Genomic DNA, 18,199 nt, shown 5'->3' on the forward strand with positions numbered 1-18,199 from the left:
TTAAGTGCCGTCTTTTTAGTTTTGACAAAAATTATTTAACATCAAACATAATTTTATTTTTTGTTACATCAAAACAAATACATTCACGTAATTTTTAGGTTCAATGTTTTCTTTATAAGTAGATTTTATTCTAACAAAATTTATTCACGAATGGTTTTGTTTTTAGTTGTAAAATATGTAAATAGCTTGGTGAAAAAATATGAAATAAACTTAAGTTTTTAAAATGGATTTAAATTTGGATTTATCATCAACTGAAGACATAGAAGAGGTATGTTAAAGCATTATTAGTTTTTGTTGTTTAAAGATGTAGTGAATAGTGCAGATGAGAGAATTTAGTTTTTGTAATTGAAGTGTTAGTTTGTCAGATTGTGGTACAAACTGCTGTATAAATTTTTAAGTTAATTTATATTCAGGTTGATGTTAATGTGCTTAAAGCAAAATGTACCAGTGTTTTATTGGTTAAACTTGCACTTGCAATACAAATGTGGTAATATCTGTTGGGTGTGAATGAACTTAACAATTTCTGTAATACCTTTTCTGTAAAAATTGCATTGTTCTTGTTGATTTAAAAACAGCTAGAAATACCTAATGTGACAGAAAAAAATTACCACAATGGGTTAGATATGTTAATATGCTTTTGCAAACAAAGAAGTCAAATATTGTGTTTAATTTGTTAAAGTATTTGCTGTTAATTTTATGTTTAAATATACCTACTTTACAGTAAGAAATTTAAAGCTTTAAAACTTTTATATATTCAGTAATATTTTGGCCAATTTATTTTTTATAAGAAGTTTTCTATTAAAACAAAAAATTGCCTTTTTGCATAGATTTTATTCAGTAAAATAATTTAAACGCTTTGAGTTTGCTAAACATAATTACAAAATTGGTTGTGGTTAGTAAGAAATATAACACTTGACAAAAGAGCAATTTACAATTTAGTCAAATTTTTGGTTTTAAATCTCAATTCTAATTGCAGCAACATAAAGTATCAATAAAAAGTCGATAAAATAAATTGAATAAATTATTACAGTTTAGATTTTTTCATCATTTTTATCATAAGTGTTGCCTTCTTTCCTTTCATATTATAAAGTGGTTTTGTATTTGTTACACTGTCCACATATTCTTTGTAGTAAACCTCTCTCATGGTTTGGAAACCAGTGTTTGTTAGAATTTTCTGTGGTGTTTTTGAGTTTGCTGTTGAGACTAATGCATCATAACCTTGTTGTATTGCAATATTTATTCCACTTAAATAAAAATAAATTGAAAAAGGTTGTAATACCTTTAAACTTATATCAATATTTAATTAATTTTGGATCTAATAGAGGAATATATAATTTTTAGTTGTAAATCTTAAGCTAATAATTGAAAACTGTATGCTTACTTTACATTGAACATTGAAAAACTTAAAATTATTTAGTTGTTTAGTTACCATTCATTAAGTTTTTGAATTAGTCTTCTGCCTTGAAATTCTGGTTTGATTATTCCAATTTCGAACACAAAGTAGTTATTCGATCCAACAAATTTGTCGATTTCTTTTTCTAACTGCTCCTCAAACTTTAATATTTATATAACATTTATTTAAGCTAAATTTTAGTCATTTTAAAATGGATGGAAAATAACTAAAAATTGTAAAAAATTAAGAAAAAAAAGTAACTTTATAAAGAAGTAATAACCCTGTTTAATGCCATCATATTAGGCGACATATTTAGGTTTTTATCGTAATAAACAGAATCTCGATTCCTTCCCGATGAGTTGATATCACATCCAATTAATTCTCCTGTTTCTTTGAGAAATATTCCAAAGCATAAATTTTGCGGAATAATAACCTAAAAAAACAAAAAAGATTACATACCATATCATAATGTTTTTTGTCATTTAACTTTCATATATTTTTAAACTAGGAATGTTATTTTTTGGACAGTGTTAAATGTATTGATGCCTTTCTTACCTTTAGCATTGTTTCAATATAAATTTTCTTATCATATTCTGTCAGATTAAACATATTTATAACTGGGTCTTCATTAAGATATATCTTCAGTATTTCTCTAACTTGGTCATTGTCTTTTTGAGTTAATGGTGCATATATAAACTCCATAATTATTAAAAAAATATATAGGAGACTTAAAAAGTAAAATCTGTTTAAAAAATCAAAATTAATTCAACAATGTTAAATTTATACTCAATACTAATAAGAATTTAAAAACCTATACGTCTATAAAATGAAATATACTATATATAAATTAATTTTTACTATCCAATAAATTTTCACAGCAGCTACGATTGCTCTAAAAATAATATATTTGTTAAATTAAAAACATCCTAACTGCCATTATATATTGTAGTTTAATCAGTTGAACCCTGTTATTGTAAAAAAAATATCTTAGTCAGCAAGGTTTTGTGATTTGTTTACTTAAATCATTGATGCATAACGTGTTGACCTTTGGTGTATATAATAATGTCTAGTAGCAATTTTTTATTATTAGACATAAATATATTTGAAATAATTTTAAATTGTCTTAAAATAATTAAGGTGTTTTGCGTAATTGTAATTTTAAAAATTTAAAGTTTTGAATTTTTTAGATTCATTCCAAATAGAATAATTTTTTCTTCTTTCATATTATAAAGTGGTCGTGTATTAGTAACACTGTCTACATATTCTTTGTAGTAAATTTCTTTGATTGGTTTAAATCCTATTCGGTTGAAAATGTATTGAGATCTTTCTGAAGTTGCAGTGGAAAAAATAAAATCAAATCCATTTTCGATTGCAACATTGATGGAACTAAACAAATCATTATTTTGATCCTTAAAAAAATTGGGACTAGAAAGCTGTAAGATTAAGCAAGAACCATAAAGTACAAGAAAGGTAATTAAATAAAATAACAAGGACTAAGGAGGGAGAATCAGCAAGGACTGTAAAAGAAGAGAAAGAACAAAAAAGGCATGTAATAGAAGAGAAACAATTAGCAAAAACTGTAAAGAAGGTGAGAAAATTAGCTAGGACAGTAGAGTAGAAGTAATTTAATAATATACTTTACTAATAGATTTTTAAAAAGGGTATTTATACAGCATAGATAGTATGTTCTTTCATGACAATGGTCAAATTTAAAAAAAAAATTCTTTTAAATTTAACAACTATAAAAGTTGTATTCTTAACACTTACTCGATCAGGTTTTTGTGGCCAACTCCTTTACTTTGGTGTTCAGGTTTAACAACTCCAATTTCAAACATGACATAATTATTTGATTCCTTAATTTCGTTAATATATTTCTCTAAAATACTTTCAAACTGTTAACAAAAAAGAACAGTGTTTAGTACCCCGTAAAGTTTTGTGTAAACAAAAACTTAAAATTTAATAAATATTTTCTAGTTTTCTGTACTTACTCTATTTAGTGCCTTCATATTTTCTGATATCTTAAACCCAACGTAGTTTAAGTTATCAGGTGATGAATGATTATAGCCTGGAGCTAGAATGGAACATCCAATCAGTTCCTTTGTTTGTTTAAGAAACATGCCAACAGAAAGATTTTCAGGAATTATTTCCTGCAAAGTTCAAGCCTTTTTTATATTTTACTGTTTCAGGTTTAAATTAAGCTTTGTTAGTCTAGTTTATGTTAACTTAATATAAAAATGAAGGCATAAAGTAGAAAACTAATGCAAATGTAAAGTACTAAAAGTTAGAAAGCCTTATGCACAACTAAAAAAATTAGAAATTTAAATTTTTAACTTTAACTTAGTTACATTTTTGTTAATGTTAAGAAATTAGTATACAAATACAACATCATTTGTTATCGCTAATCAGTTTAAATATTTATTTTGTAACAAAAAAATTGACAAACTAATTTCATTGTGTATGGTTTTAGGTACAAAATGATACAGTTATCAAACTTAAGATTACCTCAAAAATTTAAATCTAACACACTATTTACCTCAAGTATGTTGTCAATATAAATTTTCTTGTCATTATCAGTTAATTTAAACATGTCCATGGTGGAGTCTTTTTCAAGATAAATTTCAAGCAATTTTCTGACTTCATCGTTGTGTTTTGTAGTTAAACAATCACAAAAATATTCCATACTGTCTAAAGTCTTAAAACAATAACTAAATAAACTGTAAATAAAGCTGTCTACTGCATTTCTTATATGGCTTATATTACCTAACTTTTTGTCTACCTAGCAGTTTTATTTAATTTATTAGGTATGTAAACTAACTAACTAAAAAGAAAAAATGCACAAATAAAGAGTAGAGACTTATTTAACATGGTAGATCATTTACTTTTGAAGTAAAAGATGGTTAATATTTTATAATGCGAATATTTTATTAAAATTAAGAGGTCGTTAGTTTTGGAAATTTTTAAAATAAAAACTTATAATTTTGAATTTTTCAGTTTCATGCAAAAAAGAACAATTTTTTCTTCTTTCATATTATAAAGTGGTCTTGTATCAGTAACACTGTCTACATATTCTTTGTAGTAAATCTTCTTGATTTGATTAAATCCATTTTGGTTAAATATGTATTGAGATCTTTCTGAAGTTCCAGTGGCAAAAATCAAATCAAATTCATTTTTAATTGTTGAGTTTAACTAATTTAAAACATTGATTTGTAGTTTAAAGGGCACAGTTTGTATAAAATGCCTCCATTGCTTTAATTAACTGAGGTTTGTGATATAAAAAACAATAATATTGCTGCATTTTAAAACAGAATTTGTTATATTTTTAGCCCTAAAGATTATCTCTTGTTCATAAAGTTAAATTCTAATTGCTTTATTTATTAATTGTTACATTTTTTGACTGGTTATATTTAAGCAAACTTTTACTATAATATTGGGATTATATGCAATATAAAAGTAAAAATTAAAGAGTTCAAAGTTTTGAGTTTTTTATTTTTAAACAAGAAAGAATTATTTTTTCTTCTTTAATATTATAAAGTGGTCTTATATTAGTTACACTATCAACATATTCTTTGTAGTAAATCTTTTTGATTGGTTTCCATCCATTTTTTAAGGCAATATGCTGAGATTTTTTTGAGGATGCGGTCGAAAAAATAAAATCAATTTCATTTTTGATCGCCTTTTCGATAACACTAAAGTAAAGTTTGTTTTAATGCTTACTGTTGGTGTATTGTAGGGGTTAGTAGTTCTTTAAAACTTTTTTGATTTAACTTTTTGTGTTAAATTTCTACCATACTTAAAGAAACCTTTACTAAAATCAATATTTCAAACACTGTTGGCCCATTTAAACCTTAATTAGTTCCAAGTAAATAAAAAAAAAAACATATTAATTCCTATTTACCAATCTACTAGCTTTTGTACAACTTTTTTGTCCTGGAACTTAGGAATTACAACCCCAATTTCAAATAGAATATAATTGTTTGATCCTATATATTTTCCTAAGTCTTTTTCCATCTTTTCTTCGAACTAAACAAGAATAAAACCAGTTTTTACTAATAAATAGTTAAGTGATAAATAGGCAGCTTTTACTAGGAAAGTATAAAATTTAACTTACTCTAGTTAGTGCTTGCATGTTTGGTGACATTTGAAAATTCTTCACGTCGTAATTATCTGGGGACAAACGGTTTTTAGCTGATGAAATAATGCCACAACCAATAAGTTGTCCAGTTTCTTTGTCAAACGCACCAATAGAAAGGTTTTCAGGCACAGTTACCTGTAATATAAATAAATAAAAACCTTTTCTTTACTTTCACAGTATAAAAAAGACGGCTTTCTGACAATAATGTCAAGTAATAAAAAAACTAAGTTGTAAAGTTTCTTCTTACCAAGAATCTAAAATTTTAGTTTTCTACCTATACTATAATTGTATCTCTTACCTTAATTATAGTGTCAATGTAAATCTTTTTGTCATTTTCTGTCAGATTAAACATATCAACCATAGGATCACTTTTTAGATAAATTTCCATTATTTTTCTTATCTCATCATTGTGTTTTGCAGTCAATGGTGCACAAAAAAATTGCATATTTTATATTAAAATTCTTTACCTAAAGTGAAGTTTTTGAATGAGTTAAACTATTAGTATACCACATTCATCTTACAGTTCTAATTTCTAACAGTAATTTAATTTTTTTCTCTTTTGTCTGCACCCATACAGTCAGTCCTCTCTTTTAATACAAATGTTTCAGTAAAGTTTTTAAAGGGTTATTTGTTTACCCTAAGGCCTGTGTTTACATAGGTTTTCCTGTAGGCCAACCTGTCTGTGGTTCAGTTGTTGGTTTATTTACTAAATAGTTTGTAAAATAAGATTAAAATCTGTTTTTGTCTCTTTAATTTAAGCTGCAAATTTAGTATTATTGCCACTTAAAATGTTAGTTTAATTAGGGTTGTTCTAAAGATTAAGTTTATTACATAAATATGCATCTTAAATGAAATATATTTATTTAAAAACAATCACTATTTACACAGCAATTATTAGTAATAATAACAATAGTATTAAATATTATTATGTTGATTTTAGTTTAAAACTTTCACAATAACATTGACTTTTATATTTTTATATGCAATATGAAAGTAAAGTTATTTCAACTAAAGTTTTGAGTTTTTCAAGTTTAAACAAGAAAGAAGCATTTTTTCTTCTTTCATATTATAAAGTGGTCTTGTATAAGTAACACTGTCTACATATTCTTTGTAGTAAATCTTTTCAAGTGGTTTAAATCCTTTTTTTATGTGAACATGCTGGGATTTTTTTGAAGATCCAGTTACAAAAATGGCGTCAAAACCATTTTTGATAGCCATGCTAATTCCACTAAAATAATGTTGGAAATTGTTTAAAAAATGACTTTTAAAGTTTTTTTTGATGCTTTTGTAAAGGTCAGTAATCATTTTTAAACATTTTTTATTTAACTTTAATTCTTTAGTTTAATTTCTGTAAAATATAATAAATAGATAATAATGTAAAAAATAATTTTGATTTACCAATTTACTAATTTTTGTGCAACTTTTTTGCCTTGAAACTTAGGAATTACAACACCAATTTCAAATAAAATATAAGTATTTGATCCTATATATTTTTCTAAGTCTTTTTCCGACTGGTCTTCAAACTAAAATGATAAAAATGAAATGTTAAAATTAGTGAAGAAATAAATAGGCATTTCTATTTAAAAAAAATATGTATTAAACTTACCCTTGACATTGCTTCCATATTTGATGACATTTGATTATTCTTGGTATTATAAGTTTCTGGGGACAAACGGTTTTTAGCTGATGAATTAATGCTGAAGCCTATAAGTTGCCCAGTTTCTTTATGGAAAGCACCAATAGAAAGGTTTTCAGGCACAGTTACCTTAAATATAAATAAATTTAATCTGACTTTTCTTTACTCCTAAAGTATAAAAAAGTTGGCTTTAGCACAAAATGCCATGTAAAAAAACAAAGTTTTATAATGCTATAATTTTATCTCTTACCTTAATTATGGTATTAATATATATTTTCTTGTCATTATCAGTTAAATTGAACATATCAACCATAGGATCACTTTTTAGATAAATTTTCATCAATTTTTCAACTTCATCGGCGTGTTTTACAGTTAGTGGTGCATAAAAAAATTCCATATTTTTACAATAAAAATTATAAGCTAAATTGTAAAAAATAACCTTTGTTTTACTTTATATTTTAACAGTTCTAAATACTAACAGAAGGTTATACATTAACTTGTGTCTGCACATATTCAGTTTTTCAGCTTTATTAACACAATTGTTTTATTGCTGTTAGTTTAAAGATTTTATTTGTTTACCCTTGAACCCGTAATCTGTGGTTTTGTTCTTTGTTTAACTGCCAAATAGTTTGAAAAATGAGATTAAAACACAATTTTTGAATTTTTAATTAAGCTGCAAATTTACTATTTTTGCTACTTGACATGTAAGTTTTTTCTACAGTTGTTCTAAAGGTTAAGTTTATTACAAAAATATGCATCTTAGATTTTATTTATTTAACAACAATTAACATTTTTATAGCAACAAAGTATTATTAATAACAAGTTTATTATAGTTTAGAATTTTTTAACTGCATCTGATAGAAAACAATTTTTTCTTCTTTCATATTATAAAGTGGTCTTGTATTAGTAACACTGTCAACATATTCTTTGTAGTAAATTTCTTTGATTGGTTTAAATCCATTTCTCTTACTTACTTGTTGAGATTTTGCTGAAGTTGCAGCACAAAATATGGCATCAAAGCCATTGTTTTTTGCTTGAATAATGCAACTAAAAGCAGTAACTTAAATAAGTTATGTTAAGTTTAAAAGCTTGTTTATTAGGGTGAAGATTTAACTTTTTTATCTGGTTTAACCTCTAAACAGTATTACAGACTAAGATGCTTTTTCTTTACCAGAAAGAAGCTTATTTAGATGTATTTTAACATTTAGTACACTTACAATTCAACAATTTTTGTGCAAACACCTTTGTCTTGATATTGAGGTTTAACTACACCAAACTCTAACATCAAGTAGTTGTTTGATTTTATAAAATCTTCAAAAACACTTTCCATTTTGGCTTCAAACTAAAATATAAATGCTGTTTAGATTTTGTGGAAGGATAACAACTTGATAAATATGGCATGTTTTAAATTGTAAATTTTGTTGTTTAATTTTATGTCATCGAAATATTTAAATTTTTATTATATTAATGTATTGTTGCTGGTGTTAATGTTGTAACTGACCGAGTCTACCGCTTGCATAGTAGAAGACATTTTAAAATCTTCTCGATTTAATCGACAATGTTCAGATGAATTAATGCAACAGCCAATTAGTTCCCCTGATTCTTTAAGGAAAGCTCCAACTGATAAATTTCCTGGTATTATGAACTGTAAAATACAGTTTTTAAACTTAAGTTTGGAAGTTTTATGCAATTGAATTTAAAGAAATGACAGTGAATTTTAAATAGTAATATTTTCTGTTAGGTTTTTGTTAAGCTTGAAATAAGCAATAAATTTTTAACTTAAAAGTAAATGAATTTTTAAGATTTGTATTTCTGTACCTTTATAACTGAATCAATGTAAATTTTTCTGTCAGTTTCTTCCAAATTAAACAAGTCAAACATTGGGTCTTTGCTAATAAAAATTTCCATCAACTGTCTAACTTCAGCATTATGTTTTGACATTAAAGGTGCACAAAAATATTCCATTTTTTTTTGCCTAAGTAAAACTGTCAATTTATTAATTTTTTTTTAAATATAACCTCTCCAAAGTCAAAGTATCTGAAAGTTTATTTGTTACACGTTAAATGTGTAAAAAACACATAATGTGGTTCAAATTGTTGGCGTTTAAGGTTGTAGACCAACTAGTTAATAATAAACTTGAGTTTCCTCATTTGCAGACATGAAACTCATTTTAAGTTTGTGGTTATATCATTAAATGATTCTGTGTTTACACAAATTTTGCTGTGGGTTGAGTTGATGTTTGTTTGCTTTAAGTCTCTTGGATTGGAAAATGAAGTCTGTAAATTTACTGTTATTGCTACTAGATACATAAATTTACTTAGTATTATTTTACTGTTTAGGTCAATGACACAAATATGCATATTAAATTAAATTTATTTAAAAATACAATTATCATTTCATTGCTAGTTAACTATTTATAATATGTTTTTACAAGTTATATTATAGTTTAGAATTTTGTAGTTGCAACTGATAGAAAACCACTTTTTCTTCACTTATATTATAAAATGGTCTTGTATTAGTTACACTGTCAACATATTCTTTGTAATAAATTTCTTTAATTGGTTTAAATCCATTTTTCTTAAATAAGTTTTGAGATTTTTCAGACGTTGCAGCAGTAAAAAGAACATCAAAACCGTTATCTTTTGCGTAGATAATGCAACTAAAATCATAATTTAACTATTTGATTATTGTTATTGTTTATGATTATGCTCGTATAACTAATTGATCTTTTTTTAGAAAATTGTTGTTGGTAATTTTAAATGTTGTTTAAAAAATACTTACAAATTAAATGACCCTATTAAATTAAATAGTTGCTTTTAATAGCCTAAAACTAAAAATAATTTTAAGTAGGTATTTTTTGTTTAAAATGGGTTAGAGTATTTACTTTAAGATAATTTTGATGCTAAAAAAACTAACTTACCAATTGACTATATTTTGTATAACACTTTTGCCTTGGTGGTCAGGCCTAACTACACCAAATTCAAGTATTAAATATTTTCGTGATTTTATAAAATCTATGAAAACTTTTTCCATTTCTTTTTTAAACTAAAAAGAAAATATAAATTGTTGCGTTGTTACAAAAGATATTATAACAGCAAAATGGATGTTTTAATGTATAATTTCGAATTTTTTTATTACAAAACTTATTTGTACTATTAAGTTTGCTTTAAAAAAAGTGCAACAAATGTTTTTTATATATGATGAACAGATAATCATATAGTCCATTAGATATCTTAAATAAATGTTTAACAATTGAGTTACTGAGTCTCTAGCTGGATCATTTTTAGACATTTTAAAATCTTCACGTTTTAATTGACATTGTTCAGATGAATTGACACTAAAACCAATTAATTCTCCTGTTTCTTTAAGAAAAGCTCCAACTGATAAATTTCCTGGTATTAAAATCTGTAATATATGTATTTATTAATCTCTGTTTAGGGGTATCCTTTATATATTTTATGACATTTATTAAAGTAGCTGTAAGTGTTAAATAAAAAATGGTTTTGTTAGTTGTTTTTAGGCCTAAAATTAAAAATAAATTTTCAAATTCTAAGATAAGAAAGTTTAGGATTTCTTACTTTCATAACTGCATCAATGAAAATTTCATTGTAATTTTTTCCTGAATTAAAAGCTTTAGCTAATGGTTTGCCTTCCATAAAAATTGTCATCATTTTTCTAATCTCAGCATCATGTTTTAAAGTTAGTGGCGCACAAAAATATTCCATTTTTTTAAATTAAACTTGCCCAAATAAAAAAGATCTACCAGTTTGTTTGTAACACTTTAAATGTGTAAAAACACATAAAGTAGGTCAAGTGATACCCTGTTCTGTTTTGTAGACTAGTTAATCATTATACTCAAGTAAACATAACCTTCTACCTTTTTACCTTCTAACATTAAACTGATTTTAAGTTTGTGGTTATGTTACTTTTGATATTTAACATAGGTAGGTTATTCTTGATGCTGGTTAACTTTTGATTTTTTTGCCATACATTAAAACATATTTTCAGTATAAAAGTATGATTTTATGGGTCGAGTTTTAAAATTTTTGCTGATACAAGTTAAGTTTAATTGTAAGCAAAGTTAATAATTTGTATTAGTGTTGTGCTAAAATCTAAATTTATTACAAACATCAGTGCACAACTATGTTAAATTATATTTTTATTTAAATAAAAAAAACTATTATCTAATTTAAAGTATTAAAACATTATCACCATATCAACAAGTTAAATTTTTCGTTTTATTTTTTGAGTTGCATTTCATAGAAAATCATTTTTTCTTCACTTATATTATAAAATGGTTTAGCATTAGTAACACTGTCTACATATTCTTTGTAGCTTATTTCTTTAACTGGTTTAAATCCATTTTTCCTAAATACTTGTTGAGATTTTATAGAGGTTGCAGCAGAAAAAAGTTCATCAAAATCATTGTTTTTGGCATGGTTAATACAACTAAATATAATAATTTACTTGAGTGCATAATGTTAATTATGCTTAAAGTCTAGTTTTCTTAATTTAGTTTTTTTGCGCTGACAAAATCATTTTCATGGCTTAAAACATGCCTTTACTATTGATGTTTACATAAAGTCACATAGTCCTATATGCTTTGTCTTTATTTAAAAAAAATCATGATAATGGTATCAACTTTTTGATTGAATTATATCGAAAGATGAGTTAGGTTTAAATTTTTACCAGCAGCTTACTCTTTAAATGTGGCCACAAAATGTGTCAGTAAGCAGGTTAATATTTTGGTTTAAACATATATTTTATAAGCAGTTTTAGTATTACTTACTGATTAAGCATTTTTGTACAAACACCTTTGCCTTGATATTCAGGTTTAACTATCATAAAATTAAATGTTAAACATTTGCTGGATTTTATGTGATCTTCGAAAACTTTTTTTATTTTATCCCCAAACTAAAAGAAAATATAAAGAGTTGTTTAGTATTTATGACATAGTTTAAATACTTAATGTATTTGGCATGTTGTTAATAATATACAGTCTTAAACAAAAAAGTGAAAGTTAGTAAGACCGTCTTTACAGCTTGCATAGTAGGTGACCAATTTTCTCTGTTTAATTTGCACTGTTCAGATGAATTTATGCAACAACCAACTAGTTTTCCTGATTCTTTAAGAAAAGCTCCAACTGATAAATTTCCTGGTATTATGAACTGTAAAATATATATTTTTTTAACTTGAATTTAGACATTTAATATGATTACATTTATTGCAATAACTTTAAAACTAAATTATTAATATATTGCTGGATTTTTTTAGCTTAAAATAAAGGAAAGAGTTTTAAACTTTAAAAGTAATCAGAATTTATTGATTTGTTTATTTGGTACTTTTATAACTGAATCAATGTAAGTTTTCTTGTCATTTTCTTCCAAATTAAACTCATTAAACACTGGTTCTTCATTTAAAAAAATTTCCATCATCTCTGTTACCTCATCATTATGTTTTGAAGTTAATAGTGCACAAACATATTTCATTTTATATACTTAAACTAAAGTGTAAAATGCTTTATGTAATTTTTTAACTAAACCTATGTTTATTAGACACTAAATAAGTGATAAACTTATACAGTAGTTAAGATGTAAGCTGCTGAGCTTTGTAGACATACTAGTTAATCATATACTTTAGTAAACAACTTCCTTTTGTGTGTGTTTTGCTGACATTTAATTCAGCCGGTAAGCTTTAAGTTTGTGGTTAGAACCTTTTCTCCTTAATGTTCTTTTGTTATTGTGGGTTTATTTTTTTCTCTGTTCAGCCAGACAATAATATTTAATGTTAACATAGTGTTATTGGTAGGCTATGACTTTATTGGTAAGGTTTAAAAATATTTTATGTTAATACAAGATTACTATAATTGTAACAAGATGCAATAGTTATTGTAGTAATGTGCTACTAGCTAATTTTATTAAGTATACTATTAGACATAAATGTTAAATTATATTTTTATTTAAAACAATTGTTTATGTTACAGTATTTAAAAATTAATATGGTCAGATTAAATGGTAAATTTTACATTTTTGAGTTTTTAAGTTTCATTTGATAAAAAACCATTTTTTCTTCTTTCATATTATAAAGTGGTCTTGTATTAGTAACACTGTCTACATATTCTTTGTAGTAAATTTCTTTGATTGGTTTGAATCCAATTTTCTTAAATACTTGTTGAGATTTTCCAGAGGTTGCAGCAGTGAAAATTACATCAAAATCGTTGTTTTTGGCATGACTCATACAACTAAAAAGAAATAATATATTTATGGAGAGTGTATGTTACTTTAAAAAGTTTAAATTGTGAAACAATATTTAATACTTACTATTTAACTAAATTTTGAGATATTTTTTTGCCTTGGTATTTAGGTGTAACAACCCCAATCTCAAACATGATGTATTTGTTGGATTCAAATATTACTTCTAAACCTTTTTCTATTTCATTCTCAAACTAAAAAAGTATTTGTAGGTAATTTATTATCATATTTAAGAAGCATATTAGTATTGTTATTTGTTCTATTGCTTTTGTTATGGACAAGATTTTAATTTTTGTAATATGGTTGCAACTTTTAAAAATATTTGCGTGTTATCATTTATTTGCAGACTATTGATGTTAGTTTTATCTATTTTGTAGAACTATAAATTTGACATACATATATAAATCGTCCACTGAGCTCCTTTATACATAGATTATTGGGTTGTTTATATGTTAAAGGTGTTAAATTATTGACTTAAGTTACCCGGCCCAGAACTTTAATGTTTGGTGACTCTTGGCTTGCATATTCTTCAGTTCGAATACGACATTGTTCAGATGAGTTTAGTGAGCATCCAACTAATTCTCCTGTATCTTTAAGGAAAGCTCCAAATGATAACTGCCCTGGCACTATGTACTTTTAGAAAAATTAAAATATCGTTTTAAGTAAATACATTAGTGGAAATTTTGCGGATTAAAAGTACAGATTTTGATTAAAAGTACAGAACTTAAAATGTTTTAGTTTAACTCATACCTTTATAACAGAATCAATATAAATTTTCTTGTCATTTTCTGTCAAATTAAACATATCAACCATAGGATCACTTTTTAGATAAATTTCCATCATTTTTCTAACTTCATTATTGTGTTTTGCGGTTAATGGTGCACAATAATTTTCCATTATGGTATTAACTTATTACTTGCCAAACTTAATCAGTAAAATTTTTGAGTTTTTTAGCTATTTTTAAAGTAATCTTCTAGTTATTTTAAATTTTAGCTAATCTTTAAAGTTATTTTACATTAAATTGCAAACTTCACAACCTGTTTGGTAACCATACAAAGTTAAAAACAACCAAAGAGGTTTTTTATGGTTTACCAACTTTTATTAGCCTGCTAGTTAATCATCTAATAATACAAACAACAAACTTTTAAAGCATTTTATTTGCGGTTTTAAGCTCATCTATGCATTTAATAAACAAGTCCACTTTACTTGATTGCTTAAAGCTATTTTTATAATGCCTAAATTCTCATTTAAAAAAAGCTAATTGATTAATGAAATATTTGAAAACATGTTTAAATTGCATATTTATTAAAAAATTAAAAAGGTTACTATTTTGAGGTTTACCATAAAAAAATAATTAGAAAATGATGTAAGGTACAAAAATTGTTTCTAAATTATTAAGGTAACAAAATTAAAAAAGTACAAGAAATGTTAATAAATTAACGAGGTAACCAAATTAAAATTAAGGTAGATTAAAATGCATTGCCTAATTTAAAAGTTTTAGAGTTTGGGAGAATTTAACTTCAACATACCCACTACCACTTTTTCTTCCTTCATATTATAAAGTGGTCTTGTATTAGTAACACTGTCCACATATTCTTTGTAGTAAATCTCTTTGATTGGCGTAAGTCCTGCTAGCTTCATTGCTTTTTGGGACTTGGCAGAAGTTGCAGACCCAAAAAAGACATCAATTTCATTTTTGATTGCTTTACTTTTCAATCTAAAAATATTTTAACTTAATCTTTATACCCTTTAGTTTAATTACTGTAGAATATTGATTTGTCATTTGATTGGCATACATAGGTTTGATTTTCACTGCTGTTATAACATAGTCTTTTTGGTATAAAGTAAATTACTTACAATTGATCTATGTATTTTATAAATCTTTCGCCTCTGTACTTTGGTTCTATAACCATAAATTCCATTACCACAAAGTTGTTTGATCCTGCGTATTTTTCTAAATCTCCGTCTACAGAGTCAAAAAACTATAAAACAAGTTCAACAATTTAAAAAAAAAAACACAAACCTTTTTTTTTCAACGCAAATTTTTTTGTAAAAAAAGAAAGTTATCTTAGTTTTTATTATATTCCACTTAAAACTTATTATATTCCACTTACTCTGTTAAGGGCTTCCATATTTTTTGACAGTTTGTTTTTACTGTCATAATAACTATCAGGGTATATACGATATTTTCCTGGTGTGGCCATTGCACAGCAAACCATTTCATTAGTTTCTTTATGAAATGAACCGAAACAAAATCCTTGTGGAACCAAAACCTAGGAAAAAAATACATTTAAATGATGATGGTATTAAGTAGTGTAAATCGAAATTTTAATTTAAATATAAAAACGTTTTTGCCTAATTCATAATGCCAGCTTCAATAGTAATCATTAGCCTCAAGCTGCATTTTTTAGTATAAAGGCCTAGTTGTAGTTGATATGCAGTAACATTTTCTTGCTCTATCGTAAATTTAAGTATTTAAATTTTAGAAAAAGTTCATACTTTTAGAATTGTGTCGATGTAAATATTCTTGTCATTTTCAGTCAAGTTGAACATCTTAGCAACTGGTTCATCTTTAAGATATAACATCATCATTTCTCTTATAGCTTTGCTATGCTTTTCAGTCAAAGTTTTATGAGTAAATTTATCCATATTAAAAAATTATAATTATTAATTAAATGTCTAAAATAAAGGCAAACGAAACAGGTTTTTTAAGGATTGTTAACAGTTATTAATTTTTGCATATATTTTGTTTTGCTAGTTAAGATTTGTAAAAAAGGAATTAGCAATTCAATTAATCGAATAAATAACAAATAAATTCTGTATAATTTTTTAAAAAACAAACTATACAATCAGTTTTTTACAGTTACATAACATTGCATTTTTTATGGATAAATTTATAGTTTGGTAGGTTTTAACTTCAGAATAAGAACTTGAATTTTCTCTTCTTTCATATTATAAAGTGGTTTTGTATTAGTTACACTGTCTACATATTCTTTGTAGTAAATTTCTTTAATTGGTTTAAATCCATTTTTCTTGAATATTTGTTGAGATTTTCCAGAGGTTGCACAAGCAACAACAGCATCGAAACCATTTTTAATCGCTTGTTCTTTGGCTCTATATAAAATCAAGAACATATTAGAATTTAAAAAGGGTGCAAAACATTACATTTTTTGTATTATATTCTTTTTTTAATTTGCATAACTTAGGCCTTGAATCATGAAAAATGTTTTTGTCTTACGTTTCAGTTAACAATTTCATTATTCTTTTTCCTTGAAATTTCTTTTTAGTTATAACTATTTCCCATAAAACGTAGTTATTGGATCCCACGAATTTATCTAAATCTCCTTCTAGCATTTCATCAAGCTAAAAAGTAAATCACCATTAAAAATATATGTATTAAATAATAATGAATAGTTTAAAAAACATTTTATGATACTTGTTTAAAGTTTGTAGCATTAATTAACAGCCAAACTGGTATTTTTATTTTATTTTTTAGTCTAATGGTAACATTTAACAATTAAGATTAGTTTACAATTGTACACAAACAATATTAGACTCTAGAAGTAACTTTATATCATTCTTTGCTTACTCTGTTAAGCGCCTCCATGTTTTTTGACATTTTAACCTCACCAACCTCATAAGTTTCAGGTGATAAACGATATTTTCCTGGTGATGCAACCTCACAGCAAACCATTACATTTGTTTCTCTATGAAATATACCAAAACACTGACCTTGTAGCAATGTCACCTTAAAATAATGTAGATAAAACTTTATGTAAATAGAGATCTATCCTAATTTACCTAGCAGATTGTTCGTGAATTGCTACAAATATTGTAAATTTGTTTTAGTTGATATCTTATAGTTGTTTTATTACTATTTTATTTTAGCTTTTAAACAAGCTAACTATATGTTTTAAGGTTTCTTTTACCAATAAACTGCCACTCAAAAACATAACTTTATGTTGAATAAAAATAACATTGGTACATACATTTAAAAGTGTATCAATGTAGATTTTCTTGTCATTTTCAGTCAAGTTAAACATATTTGAGACTGGTTCTTCTTTTAAAAACAAATTGACAAATTCTCTTATTTCATTGCTGTGCTCTTTGGTTAAAGTTTTACATACAAATTCATCCATGTTTTAACTTACTCTTAATTCAAAATAAAAATCTAAAAATAAATTTTTAAATTTAATCTGTGTATATTTTAAAATCTACTTTATCATAAATTTAGTTTTGCAGGTTATATAACCTATAATGTTTTTGAACTACCTTTACTGCATTGATATGGTTGATTAAACTATTTTCTATTTGTGTATACATATTGTCTAGCTTGAACGTGATGTTAAGCTTTACTAAATACTGAGCTTGTGTACTTGAGCTTGAAGCAGAAATAACCTTACAGCAGAGTAAATAACTTTGAGTCAATAAGTGTTTTTGGACTTAGCTCTCTTGTATTTATGTATTCTTTTACTACTTTACAATATTTAGCTAATAAATAAAAAAAATTTTAACAATAGGTTTTGATATATTTTAAATAACGGTTATTTAGCAGAGTACTTTATGCACATTTTACATTTTGTTTAAAGTATTTTTTATTTTTAGCTTGATGTTAAAGAATATGAAATTCCTGAAGTAGAGTTGCCAACATTGGAAAGCATTTTAGATGAAGTAATTAGAAGCTTGTTTATTTTACAATAAATTTGTTGTAATGTTTTTAGTTTTAAAATAATTTTCTAAATTTCTTTTCAAAATTTTGATCTGAAAAACTAAAATCTTAGTTAAAT

At 25.3% G+C, this 18,199-nt stretch overlaps 8 protein-coding genes across 11 annotated transcripts in view; 1 reads left to right on the plus strand and 7 right to left on the minus strand.

Annotated features, from left to right (window-relative positions):
* The first annotated feature begins 165 nt into the window (after positions 1-165).
* Positions 166-18,199, plus strand: part of LOC145749326 (vacuolar protein sorting-associated protein 8 homolog) — a 29,641-nt gene continuing 11,607 nt past the window's right edge. The window contains exons 1-2 of the mRNA XM_082565064.1: positions 166-268; positions 18,018-18,083. Coding sequence (XP_082421190.1) covers positions 224-268; positions 18,018-18,083 — 111 coding nt within the window. The 5' untranslated portion in view covers positions 166-223. The remainder of the gene's footprint in view (positions 269-18,017; positions 18,084-18,199) is intronic.
* Positions 822-2,131, minus strand: LOC145750664 (uncharacterized). Its single transcript, XM_082566742.1, has 4 exons — positions 1,949-2,131; positions 1,674-1,826; positions 1,430-1,554; positions 822-1,244 (listed from the first exon to the last, which is right to left on the minus strand). The coding sequence occupies exons 1-4, from the start codon at positions 2,093-2,095 to the stop codon at positions 1,025-1,027; spliced, it is 645 nt and encodes a 214-aa protein (XP_082422868.1). The 5' UTR covers positions 2,096-2,131; the 3' UTR covers positions 822-1,024.
* Positions 2,272-4,137, minus strand: LOC145750663 (uncharacterized). Its single transcript, XM_082566740.1, has 4 exons — positions 3,927-4,137; positions 3,382-3,540; positions 3,161-3,285; positions 2,272-2,779 (listed from the first exon to the last, which is right to left on the minus strand). The coding sequence occupies exons 1-4, from the start codon at positions 4,071-4,073 to the stop codon at positions 2,560-2,562; spliced, it is 651 nt and encodes a 216-aa protein (XP_082422866.1). The 5' UTR covers positions 4,074-4,137; the 3' UTR covers positions 2,272-2,559.
* On the minus strand, positions 4,860-5,984 carry LOC145749558 (uncharacterized). The gene is made up of 4 exons (XM_082565353.1): positions 5,824-5,984; positions 5,502-5,660; positions 5,289-5,413; positions 4,860-5,079 (listed from the first exon to the last, which is right to left on the minus strand). The coding sequence occupies exons 1-4, from the start codon at positions 5,968-5,970 to the stop codon at positions 4,860-4,862; spliced, it is 651 nt and encodes a 216-aa protein (XP_082421479.1). The 5' UTR covers positions 5,971-5,984.
* Positions 7,989-9,636, minus strand: LOC145749560 (uncharacterized). Its single transcript, XM_082565355.1, has 4 exons — positions 8,980-9,636; positions 8,663-8,806; positions 8,379-8,503; positions 7,989-8,208 (listed from the first exon to the last, which is right to left on the minus strand). Exons 1-4 carry the CDS (start codon positions 9,124-9,126, stop codon positions 7,989-7,991), a joined length of 636 nt encoding a protein of 211 aa, XP_082421481.1. The 5' UTR covers positions 9,127-9,636.
* Positions 9,629-12,741, minus strand: LOC145750651 (uncharacterized). Of its 4 annotated transcripts, XR_014283690.1 has the most exons (6): positions 12,504-12,723; positions 12,192-12,329; positions 11,951-12,075; positions 10,423-10,566; positions 10,082-10,206; positions 9,629-9,820 (listed from the first exon to the last, which is right to left on the minus strand). XR_014283690.1 is itself a non-coding variant. In XM_082566728.1 (4 exons), exons 1-4 carry the CDS (start codon positions 12,648-12,650, stop codon positions 11,400-11,402), a joined length of 519 nt encoding a protein of 172 aa, XP_082422854.1. In that variant the 5' UTR covers positions 12,651-12,741; the 3' UTR covers positions 10,604-11,399. The 4 variants fall into 4 exon arrangements, 2 of the variants coding, with proteins under 2 accessions (XP_082422854.1, XP_082422853.1); XR_014283691.1 differs by lacking the exon at positions 9,629-9,820 and having other exon boundaries at positions 10,024-10,206; XM_082566728.1 differs by lacking the exons at positions 9,629-9,820; positions 10,082-10,206; positions 10,423-10,566 and adding an exon at positions 10,604-11,610 and having other exon boundaries at positions 12,606-12,741.
* Positions 14,744-16,111, minus strand: LOC145751112 (uncharacterized). Its single transcript, XM_082567195.1, has 4 exons — positions 15,912-16,111; positions 15,527-15,685; positions 15,270-15,394; positions 14,744-15,129 (listed from the first exon to the last, which is right to left on the minus strand). The coding sequence occupies exons 1-4, from the start codon at positions 16,059-16,061 to the stop codon at positions 14,910-14,912; spliced, it is 654 nt and encodes a 217-aa protein (XP_082423321.1). The 5' UTR covers positions 16,062-16,111; the 3' UTR covers positions 14,744-14,909.
* Positions 16,290-17,574, minus strand: LOC145751111 (uncharacterized). The gene is made up of 4 exons (XM_082567194.1): positions 17,402-17,574; positions 17,002-17,160; positions 16,651-16,775; positions 16,290-16,526 (listed from the first exon to the last, which is right to left on the minus strand). Exons 1-4 carry the CDS (start codon positions 17,549-17,551, stop codon positions 16,307-16,309), a joined length of 654 nt encoding a protein of 217 aa, XP_082423320.1. The 5' UTR covers positions 17,552-17,574; the 3' UTR covers positions 16,290-16,306.

This window comes from Corella eumyota, chromosome 4, assembly GCF_963082875.1.
Source record: "Corella eumyota chromosome 4, kaCorEumy4.1, whole genome shotgun sequence".
Taxonomy (NCBI): Eukaryota; Metazoa; Chordata; class Ascidiacea; order Phlebobranchia; family Corellidae; genus Corella; species Corella eumyota.

Bases quoted from the DNA above. Each gene is read 5' to 3' on its own strand.
- LOC145750664 (XM_082566742.1), bottom strand. From the start codon at position 2,095: ATGGAGTTTATATATGCACCATTAACTCAAAAAGACAATGACCAAGTT. The intron at 1,827-1,948 runs GTAAGAAAGGCA...TTGTTTTTTTAG, and splicing joins ATATTGAAACAATGCTAAAG to GTTATTATTCCGCAAAATTT. The intron at 1,555-1,673 runs GTTATTACTTCT...TAAATATTAAAG, and splicing joins ATATGATGGCATTAAACAGG to TTTGAGGAGCAGTTAGAAAA.
- LOC145750663 (XM_082566740.1), bottom strand. From the start codon at position 4,073: ATGGAATATTTTTGTGATTGTTTAACTACAAAACACAACGATGAAGTC. The intron at 3,286-3,381 runs GTAAGTACAGAA...TTTTGTTAACAG, and splicing joins ATATGAAGGCACTAAATAGA to TTTGAAAGTATTTTAGAGAA. The intron at 2,780-3,160 runs GTAAGTGTTAAG...TGATTTGTTTAG, and splicing joins GGCCACAAAAACCTGATCGA to TTCCATCAATGTTGCAATCG.
- LOC145749558 (XM_082565353.1), bottom strand. From the start codon at position 5,970: ATGCAATTTTTTTGTGCACCATTGACTGCAAAACACAATGATGAGATA. The intron at 5,661-5,823 runs GTAAGAGATACA...TTTATATTACAG, and splicing joins ACATTGACACTATAATTAAG to GTAACTGTGCCTGAAAACCT. The intron at 5,414-5,501 runs GTAAGTTAAATT...ATTCTTGTTTAG, and splicing joins ACATGCAAGCACTAACTAGA to TTCGAAGAAAAGATGGAAAA.
- LOC145749560 (XM_082565355.1), bottom strand. From the start codon at position 9,126: ATGGAATATTTTTGTGCACCTTTAATGTCAAAACATAATGCTGAAGTT. The intron at 8,807-8,979 runs GTACAGAAATAC...TGTATTTTACAG, and splicing joins ACATTGATTCAGTTATAAAG to TTCATAATACCAGGAAATTT. The intron at 8,209-8,378 runs GTAAGTGTACTA...TACTGCTTTTAG, and splicing joins TGCACAAAAATTGTTGAATT to TTGCATTATTCAAGCAAAAA.
- LOC145750651 (XM_082566727.1), bottom strand. From the start codon at position 12,650: ATGAAATATGTTTGTGCACTATTAACTTCAAAACATAATGATGAGGTA. The intron at 12,330-12,503 runs GTACCAAATAAA...TATATTTTACAG, and splicing joins ACATTGATTCAGTTATAAAA to TTCATAATACCAGGAAATTT. The intron at 11,611-11,950 runs GTAAGTAATACT...TATTATATTTAG, and splicing joins TGTACAAAAATGCTTAATCA to TTGTATTAACCATGCCAAAA.
- LOC145751112 (XM_082567195.1), bottom strand. From the start codon at position 16,061: ATGGATAAATTTACTCATAAAACTTTGACTGAAAAGCATAGCAAAGCT. The intron at 15,395-15,526 runs GTAAGTGGAATA...CTTGTTTTATAG, and splicing joins ATATGGAAGCCCTTAACAGA to TTTTTTGACTCTGTAGACGG. The intron at 15,130-15,269 runs GTAAGTAATTTA...AAATATTTTTAG, and splicing joins ATAAAATACATAGATCAATT to ATTGAAAAGTAAAGCAATCA.
- LOC145751111 (XM_082567194.1), bottom strand. From the start codon at position 17,551: ATGGATGAATTTGTATGTAAAACTTTAACCAAAGAGCACAGCAATGAA. The intron at 17,161-17,401 runs GTATGTACCAAT...CATTATTTTAAG, and splicing joins ACATTGATACACTTTTAAAT to GTGACATTGCTACAAGGTCA. The intron at 16,527-16,650 runs GTAAGACAAAAA...GATTTTATATAG, and splicing joins ATGAAATTGTTAACTGAAAC to AGCCAAAGAACAAGCGATTA.